This window comes from Cryptotermes secundus, unplaced genomic scaffold, assembly GCF_002891405.2.
Source record: "Cryptotermes secundus unplaced genomic scaffold, Csec_1.0 scaffold4688, whole genome shotgun sequence".
NCBI classification, from domain to species: domain Eukaryota; kingdom Metazoa; phylum Arthropoda; class Insecta; order Blattodea; family Kalotermitidae; genus Cryptotermes; species Cryptotermes secundus.
In genome coordinates, this window is record NW_019737142.1 from 3888 (window position 1) to 14198 (window position 10311).

At 39.2% G+C, this 10311-nt stretch overlaps 1 protein-coding gene across 1 annotated transcript; it reads left to right on the plus strand.

Moving 5' to 3' along the window:
• Window positions 1–1125: 1125 nt before the first annotated feature.
• Window positions 1126–8061, plus strand: LOC111870236. Its single transcript, XM_023862346.1, has 4 exons — window positions 1126–1334; window positions 4262–4381; window positions 6327–6453; window positions 8026–8061. The coding sequence occupies exons 1-3, from the start codon at window positions 1149–1151 to the stop codon at window positions 6426–6428; spliced, it is 408 nt and encodes a 135-aa protein (XP_023718114.1). The 5' UTR covers window positions 1126–1148; the 3' UTR covers window positions 6429–6453; window positions 8026–8061.
• Window positions 8062–10311: the final 2250 nt, after the last annotated feature.

Consider the following 10311-nt stretch of genomic DNA (forward strand, 5'->3'; position numbering starts at 1 on the left):
TTATGACAGCCTTGTCTCTGCTTGGAATGCATGGTATTTTCTGGTTACAATACCATTGCTTTTTAGAAGAGTGAGGTCACAGGCTGCAATGTTATCTCAGAAGTCTCCTTTTGATTTACAATTATAAGTAAATTTGACAATGAGGATGTGCATGTAATATAGTTCACTCATAAGATACTTCCTAAAATGTGGCCTCCTTTAAGTGTTCGGCATTACATTCACCGGGCCAATCACCATGAATCAGTCGCTCCTGCCAAAGCATTACATTACTCCTTGCTGTTCAGTCCCTCAGGGATTCACTGGCTCTGCAGTTCACACTTGCATTAGTCACTGGTATTCTAGTCAGATTTGAATTGACCAAAGGACAAAGAGGATTTTCATGTTGGTGTAATAATGCAGTTGTTTCCAAAACGAAATATTTTTAGAGACAAAATAAGACATATGGAATGTGAATCGAGATATTTTGTATTTATGTGTTCGTAATATATGCCCCGCTCATGACATCCTCTTTTATGTAATCATTCCAATTCCACACATTTAATATGGACTATTTTGTGACCTCCTCAGTAGAGTGTTTTCTCTATCCTCCTTTTTCATAATTTCATATTGGTCCACAAGTTCTCATCGGCTTTCTGCTTCTAAATTGTTCAGTCACTGCACCGAATTTAATGGCAGTGACCAAGTTCCCAAACTACAAAATACCATAAGTTCAATTGAATTTTCTTATATTCTAATTTATAAAATACTGACGGTGGACAAGAAGACAAAATCTTTCGGAATATATTACCAAATTCAGACTCCCTTTAATTCTGTAATTAGTCTTATCTATATTGCTACTGTTGTTCCCAAATATTTGAACACTGTCACGGTTTGAATGGACCTACGCAATGATTGTTCCCCTAATCTTGTCGGAGGCATGTGGATGTACTTAGATAAAGTTGCATTTATTTTATCGCAGCTTCACAGTGGTACACAATAAAGAAAGTTGAAAAGAAATGGAGATGCCATGACCACCACTTCATTTTAGAGGTGCAGTTGGAAACATTCTCTCATATGTGGGGCAGGGCGGATGATAATAGGAAGCACTGAATTATAAAGACTGACAGGTGCTTTGCTGTATTGCAGAAACTTTGGAATGTAGTCCTTCTATGAGAATTACATCATCCCAGGGTTGCATGAGTGAACCACTGAAGCAAGAGTGTAGGAGCGTCAAGAGCAACCAGACTGTTGAGGGCAGTGTGGAAAAAATAATCAAGGATGTTGACCATGTCAGTAGTGAGTCGGTGGTCAGCACATCAACGGTGTGCTCGGAAATCAGCGGCCATGGCAAGAAGGTAGGTATTTGGCTTCACAATGTATCAGTGACAGAATGAGAACGCGATTACTTTGAAAATTAAAAGCATTATAATCTGATAAATAAATCATATTTATTTCAGTACTTATCTCAAATAAAATTTAAATTTTGGAGCGTCAGTGTTATCACAGAATATTTTGGGAAGAAAATCTCTGCATTCTCCATTGCNCCCATTTTGGGATTATTATATAATTTTCCTTTAAAATTCTTACTGACAGTAATGTGCCCCGCTTCTTGACCGTTGGAATGCTAGTTAGATTACAATAGACATGTCCTTTTACTCCCCTACCCCATTAGACTTTCACAGATTCTGAATTGTGTACTGTCAGTAAAACTGACATCTTATTTGTTCTTCCAGCACATTACACCAGTTTTCCTTGCTGGTAAGTCAGCATGTTCCCCTTCAGTGTTTTTTTCTATGGATTGTATCGATCTCTTTTCCTGTTTAGTGAAACAGTGCCCTAGCTCTGTTTCATTTCCATTGAGTGAGTCTGGTATTTTGGGGGTAAGAATATGAGCTATTAGTTGTCAGACATTACCTGTTCCCTTTATCAGAGACAGAACTATTAGTGACTCTTAGTGACTATTAGTAACTCTTACACAGTAAGGCTCTGAAGGAAACAATGCTGCACCAGATGTACCCTGTCCTTGACTCTCAAAGCAGACAGGTTTCACTCTCAATGTACCAATTGTCAGAGGAAGCAGCCAGTAGCCAGATCATGATAAGCTTAAGCTTGGGTGCAGCAGCTGATTTGTCAGTACTGTGGTCACAGAAATGCAGGAAGATTTTTAGATGTACACGGAGCAAAGAAAGGAAAACATAGGTAAAAATTCTGCCTTGTTGCAATACCACTATAATGTACGTTTTCCCCTCAGACTGTTGCAGAGTCATGAGTGCAAGAAACACAAAGCATCCCACTAATGTGTGTAGAATAACAGTCTTTGCACACTGGTTTTGGAGGTCGTTCTGTAATCTATGAGCCACAAGGGCGGTTCATCATTAATAAAGCACAATAAATCACATGTAACATTCGGTCAGGAGTTTGTGCCATGTTACAGAGATCATATGTAGTGATTCCTGAGACCCCAGTGTTAAACCTGCAATGTAGTTCTCTGGCCACACAAAACTGCTGTTAACAAGGTGTCCATCTGTGACCACCACAGTTGTTGCGATTAGCAAAACACCACGTGTGGTGTGACACATCTCACAATCTAATATCCCAGAACTTCCATCATGGAACGGGGTGTTATGAGAAAAATTTCGGACATAGCCATCAGGGACGACACCATCACACATGAGTATCTTGTCCGTGGTAAATTCAAATGCACTTAGTTTGACTTGACAGTAGGATATAACAATGCAGGATCCCCGAAAGGATTCAGATTGGAATGGTTGCTTAGCCTCTGTGATGTGGCCCCGGTTACTCTTCCCATCTCCAGAATTAGCTGACCGTTTAGCCCTGGTTTTCTTATGTTCATATTGACTGCTGAGAGGCTATTCTTGTTTCCCACTGGTGAAACATGATGTCAAATTCTCATCTGCTGCTCATTTGCTGCCTTCCCACCAACTGCCCTTCTCATTGCAATCTCCATATCGTCTAGGGTCCATTTCGCTCAAAATTTACTCAAGTTGCACAAGTCACTCCTTATTCTCTCATAGACTGCTAAGCAATACATCGGGGCGCCATATAGCAGAGAATAGGAAACCTGACACATGACACACAGGAACTTGTGTACAGCGCAGCCCATATATCACTTAGTGTAAAAAAAAATAAAAGTAAAGTTATCCCTGTAATAGGCCGTGGAGGCCCATAGGGTTGTGAGACATTGAGGTTCCCACATTATCTAGACAATCGGATCACAGATGGTGGTAAGGTTGTTAGCTCTATGCGCCGGCCGCACTTTACTCCCCAGGAAAATTATTTATTTAATTCCTGGTACTCATTTCTGTTAGAGGCTGAGTGAACCCCAAGGTCATAGTGCGGCCAGAAGGATTAGATCAATTGAAAAAATCCAATGACCTCATCGGTATTTGAACCCACGACCTTCCAACTTGTAGCATAGTGCCTAAACCACTATGCTACCGTGTGCCCCCATCAGTTAGTGTATGATCCTGAAATTTTGTACAGATACAGAGCCTCCAAAATGTGCACCTTCTGTTAAAATGGTTTCAACGTTTTAATCTTGTATTTTAAATTAATTATTATTTAGTTAAATGACAATGAATCTCAGGTTTGCTGCATCCACATGTCACTGTAGTTCTGCCAGTAATATGGACATCATTATAATATTGGCGAGTGGAACTCCACATAAGAAGGCCATAGTACCCACAAAACTGGATATTGATTCTAAGATGAAAGGATAGCTCACTGATAACGATAGAAGTAAAATTCCTGAAGAAGGAGAGGGACAGGGAGGTAGCAGCACTCAAGGGACATTTCAATGTATAAAATATTTCTCACACAAATATCTTCAGAAAGTAAAAATGTTTGCTTCTTTATGTGATAACGCATGTGACTCTCCATCACATTTATCCTCTTTGTAGCATAATGAATTCTATCTGTGACCCTAACATATGAGTTTACAAAGAGGAACGCGATCCTCATTTTAACAAGAGGGACAGCGAAGATCCATCATTTAAATTGCATCTGTTCCCCATAATATAACTATCTTCCAGCTCCCTTATAATAAACTTGAAGACTGCTAGACATTGCACTCTTGAACGTGATACTACCAAACTGACCATCATATAAATCCAAGGATGGAGTAATTTCTTGGTGATATCTTTCTTTATCTTCATTACTTCATAGTCCCATGGTGATGATCCTCAGGAATGCATCATTTAGTTGTCACTGTATTTGTGCTAGTAATATTATTTTGATAAGATGAATTTCTGTTGCATTACAGTCATGCAGTTTTGCACACGAGTCAGTAAAAACACAAGAAGCAATGCAATCGCAGAGTGAACTGAAAAGACTTGAGATTGGGATAGAAATTGAAATAAACCCAGAGAGAGATCTGCTGAAGGTAGGAAACAGTTCAATGTCTAAAGTCTCTATTACACGTGAATTTTCTTCTGATTCAACCTCAACTTTATCCCAGCTGATATGATGTGTTAATACTTGCATAAATGTCTGCCTATAAAAAGTTATCCTGAGCTAATGGAGTTTGACCTCACCATTTTCACAATTTTAGCTGCCTATCCTTCTCTTCTTTCTTTGGAATTAACTTGGGAAACTCATTCTGTGAATGTGATTTGCCAGAATTCAGTCCACTGACATATTTTTGTCCTACCATCCCATTCCAATCACCTTTTTATCCTGCTAAGCCAACATCTCCCCCTTAAGTATTTCCCTCTACATTTCATTTCAAACTTCCTCACTGTTCAGAGGCACTGTGCCCTGGCTTTCTGTTTTATTTCCTTTGAGGGAGTCTGGCACTTTGGCAGAAGATTAATACGTAACTGTCAATTGTCTGACATTACCCATTCTGCAGCTAATCATTAATCAGAGATATGACTATTTTTGTCAATTAATATTAATGCTGATGTACCCTGTCTTTGACTTAAAAAGCAGACAGATTTTTGCCAAGATCTTGTTTAACGTATGATCTGGAAGTATGACTGTGTCACAGGTGTGCAGGAACCACTTTAGAAGTACAAGCCAGCAGTATTATATCATTTATGGAGAGAAAGGCTTAGACAAAAATTCCATTGAGTTACTATACCACTTGAGTACTAGCTTCCCCACTAGTTGTTGCAGAATAATGAGTGCAAGGAACAAGAAATATATCACTATTTTCTGTAGGATACCATCTTTGCACATTGAGTTTGGTGAATTGCAAGCAGGTCACTCTTCAACCCATGACTCACAGGGATGATTCTGCATTTATTATTCGCAATAATTCATACAGGAAAAGTGTTAAGATTTTGTGACATGCCTCCTGATTTCACGTGAAATGCCCCATGAGCCCTTATGTAGTATTCTGGCCTTAGCAAGCTGTCCTACAAAAAGCGACCATTCTGATCACCACAGTAACTCAAGACAAAGTGTTGTGTGAGAAAACTCAGCCTAATCTCCAAAAATTTCCATCAGGGGGCAGAGCGTTATGAAAACGAAATCTGATGTAGTCATCAAAGGGGTGACAAATTCCAGGGCCAACGCCATTTCACACGTGTAATTCTCCCATGGCACATTCAAGTGAAATCGACAGCAGAACATAATAACGCAGGAAAACTGAAAGGATTCTGTTGGATAGGTTCAGTCTGGCATCGTGGCTTAGTGAAGGGGTATTGATGATATGGTCCCGGTTACTCTTCTAACATCCAGAATTTGATGACTGCTTAGCTCTGGCTTTGCTCATGCTCGTATTGACTGCTGAGAGGTCATTCTTATTTGCCACTGGTGAAACATACGACATTTAACGTCTTTCCGAATTATCACGTGGGCTATATTTGCTGCACTCACGCCCAATGCCCTGTTCACTGCTACCCACATGTCATTTTAGGGTTATTCCATTCAAAGTTTCTGAAGTTGCAAACGTTGGTCTTTATTCTGTAGCAGACTGCTAAATGCACTTGGACACCATATAGCATTGCATAGGACACCTGATTCCAGCTCTTACGAGTTTCTATAAAGGGACATTACGAAACAATGACACGGCTTTCAGGCGTCACGTGACAATATCTTAATTTTGCATTATATTATACTACTCGTATTACAGCAAGGAATTCTACCTACACACACACACACAGAGAACAGCAGGCCTAATACCACATGGTATATGAACCTGAATTTTGGTATCAATTCAGAACTTTAGAAATATGCAACTTCTATCTAAGTGCTTCTGCATTTTATTGCTATATTTTAATTAGCTTCATTATTATTTAGTTAGATTACAATACAACTCAGGATTGCTGCATCCACATATCACTGTAGTTCTGCCAGTAATATGAATTTACATTGTATTACAGGCATGCGGATGTGCACATTCGGACATGTTTGCTCATGCAAACCTGGAATTACATGATACTGTTTCGATACCAATAGTGATTGAGAAGGAAACAGAGTGCTGAAGCAGCACCGAACAGTTAATTTGAGGTAAGGATCATTTCTCATGCTAATTTCATGGAATTTCAACTTGTGAGCCTCTTTATGCGATGCACATGGGACTTTGCTTTGGATTTAAACTCCCTTTTCCTAGTATCATAATTTATAAAGCACAATAGATCATTGATGGTCGCAGTGCTAAAGCCAGTTTTATGGTCCACCCCTCATACTCACAATAATTTATATCAGTGATACAATTGTATAAGTTCGGAAAAAAAGCCAGATTTTCATTTTAATAGGAGTGACAGGAGGATCCATCATTTGAAATATGCCCCTTAATGCTCAGTGTAAATCTTCACAATTTAACATCATTTTTTCCAACAAACGTTTAATGAGCTTCCTTAATTCACAGAAGAAATTCAGTTTAGCTTATATGTGCACTATATTAATTCAAATGTAACAGTAAAATTTAGCACGTGCACTATATTTCTAATGTTTACTGACGAATTATTTCCAGGGCTTGAGACAATTTTTTTCCACTCTTAGAGGGCTCTATTATGAGCATAAAATATTATTAGAAGTTAAAATAGGTTTTCTTAAGATTGCTTGCACAAGTGTTAATGATCAGATGGCTGTTCAGAAGCTAGAGTTCAGCTCAGAACCTGATATCTCGCATTCCTCAGTCATGCGATCAAATGTAGTGTTATCATATAGAAAATGTTTACGAAATGGGTGAACAACACCTGGGCAAGTCTCTGAAACGGGATGTAGACGGCCTGTAAGGAATTGTTGACTTTAAAGTTTTTTGAGGGATCAGCATTTTTGCGAGTCATGATAATATACGACAATATTTGGAACTTGAATTTGAGAAGTTGGTCTCGAGAAGTCGTCTGGGGCGGATGATCTGCCAGTAGAGTCGGCATGGTGTCACAACCTTCACCATATTCTGTGACTCTTCAGGTCGCATGTGTAACTTGGCTGTGTGCAGATCACTGAGAGTTAAGAGTATAAATCCGGTTCATTGCTTGTTGGAATAAAATTTTGTTTCACTGATTGGTAGAATCACTATGCTGATCTGAGATGTTGAGTGGTTTGTTCAGTTTTTGCAACTCTTAGTTTAACTGGAAGGAGTAACAGATATACACAGGAGCCCGGTAGGGGTGAATGCAGCCACTGACCACTTGGGTTACACAGGGCGCTATGAAAATGAACTTGGAAGTACAGGTAATGAGCCACACTCTTGCAGCAAGCCTCAAAGCTCTAAGGCTACAGGTAAGGACCACGTCACTCTATAGTGTGAATTAGGTTCTGTCATGAAGCAAGTGGCTCATGAGAATAATGAGCTAGTTCTCAGACAAATGTCATTGTCATCATCATTTATTACTTATTAAACTATACATCAATACACAAGTTACATAGAATATGACACAACTATCAATGTTTTCAGGGTAATAAAATGATTGAAAAGCAGAACACTCTGTCAATAAATTCAACTGTGAGAGAAAATGGTGAAGAAGATTTAAGAATGAGAATTAAAGTAATTAAGTGTACAAATCTTCTATAACAACAGTCCTTTGAAATGTGTGTTACGGTAGCTCATTAATTCTTTTAATGTTCTTTCAGGAGTGTGCTGTAGTGAATACCTGGCAACAGCTGCGTNAATGATACTTTCTCAACCCTGATGTCCCTACTTTCCCCCGCTACATCTGTTCAGTGATTCCCTACAGCACGCCTCTGACTCATACGCATACGCACTAGGGTTCTGTCTTCCACTAGTCGTCTCCTAGCAACGGATCTCCACACAGAAACTGCCAATTCAGACCACTCCAAGTATTGCACATGAAATCCAGTCACGCTTGACATCCTCACAGGACGACCTTCTGTATTCCTGGTTCCATTCCTCATATATTCCTCATATTCATTCATATAAACCCCAAATACAGAGTGGGGGTATGTGACGTCACTCGCGGAAATGCAGGGGTCACCTGACTGCTCATAACTGCAGTATGACGTCATCGCGCCTGCGCAGGGATCTTGTTTTCCGGCTGGCGCTTAGAAGCGGGTTCCACAACTTCGTTCCACATCCCGTCGCCCAACAACCCTGATGTCCCTACTTTCCTCCACTACATCTGCTCCCTAATCCCCACAGCACACCTGTGACTCCCTCACTTTACCTCTCTCCATTACATGTTGGTTCCATGCCCAACACACCCTTACATTATTATGGAACACGTTACATATGACTTATCTATTTTTACTGTCATATAATTATCCTTAATTAACGTTCATGACAAATTAATGGATGGGCCCCACTGGCCATCATACTATATTCAATTTCGGTCTGCCCTTCTCGGTTGCCTCTACCCCCTTTCACCACTCAGTCTCTAACAGCAAGTGGGCCCCCTGTCTGGGCAACTTTGACAGTTACTTACATTTACTATAAAAATTTCAACATCCAAAAACCTACAATTTTCAAAACGCAAATAGGATGAAAACTGTCAGGAGAAGATAAACCGCTCAAAGAGAAACTGACCCAGTCACCAAAAATTCCACATGACCTGTACTGGTATAGAACACAGATCACCACCGCTGTGGTGGGAAGTGGTGATTAACTGTATGGCACAAGCCAATTCAAATTAGATGTAACCCTTATCCCTAACGAACTAAATAACAACTCCATGGAGCCACCAGTTGCGCAGTTACCCGAAGAGTTTCCCAACATTTTACTGAATCTGACGTACCACTAGCAAGTTCACAAGAGTCTGAACCGATCCTTATCCTCAGCCAGATCAATCCAGTTCATATTTGGCAAAATTATAATTTTGTATATTGAAAATGTTACATTTTTTCGTAGCAAACAAACAGACGAAACGTACTGGACTGAAAGGTATTAATCATTACCACACTTCCGCCTGAAACACATTTGATTTATTACTGGCATTCCCATATATGCGAACGCATCACATTTTCAAATATCTATCGACAATTTTCACGTTATGATTTTTCCCAGCATTCTGGTAAAGAGACATAAACATACACTTTTTCTTTGTGTTTACTTCTAAAGTTTCTGTGTTTTTCTTTCTGGTATCTATATTATCTCCCGTTAGATAATCATCATAAGTAAAGACGAGTAGCTGATATGTTCAACTTAATTTTAGTCCCACCTAGATTTCCTGAACAATCCTAATGACATATTCTAGAGCAAAACTGAAAAGTAATGTCATTAAAGAAGCTCCTTGTTTTAGACCAATCTGCTGAAAGAGAAATGTATCAGACAGATGTCCTCCTATGCGGACTTTATTATAGATTTCATTCAACACATTTTAATCAGCCTTACCATTTCATAGGTGCCCCAAACTCTTACGATTGAGACAGGCATTTCTTGAAGTCTATGAATAGCTGATGTATTGTTCCAGAGCACTCTAATGTTTTCTCGAGTACCTGAATCGAAAAAATCTGATCTGTAGTTGATCTGTTACCTCAAAACCCAAACTGAAGATATCCAATACTTTTGTTTACGTATGCACTTAACCTTGAGAGAATAAGAGTGAATAAAATTTTGTACGAAATTGATAACAGCGATATCCCACACTAATTAATACAGTCAGTTTTATTACAATTTTTGTGAAATGGTACAATAATAGACTGCTTCCCTTGATTAGGCAATTCTTCCTTTTTCCAAATAGAATTAATTAGCTTATGGATCTTCTAAGGTAATATTTCACCACCTGCTTGAATTAGTTCTACCGGAATTTGATCATTATCTTGCAATTTACACTTTTTCGAATATAAATAAGAAGGAGGGCGAGGATCAGGTACAAATGGCTCAGCAGCATGTATTTCTATCTGCTTAACATCTATAACCCCTTGTACATTCAATAGTGGAAATCTGCGAGCTGATCGCCACTC

Excerpts from the sequence above, each read along its gene's own strand:
- LOC111870236 (XM_023862346.1), top strand. The coding sequence starts at position 1,149 with ATGAGAATTACATCATCCCAGGGTTGCATGAGTGAACCACTGAAGCAA. Across the intron at positions 1,335-4,261 it reads TCAGCGGCCATGGCAAGAAG|TCATGCAGTTTTGCACACGA; the intron begins GTAGGTATTTGG and ends GTTGCATTACAG. Across the intron at positions 4,382-6,326 it reads CAGAGAGAGATCTGCTGAAG|GCATGCGGATGTGCACATTC; the intron begins GTAGGAAACAGT and ends ATTGTATTACAG.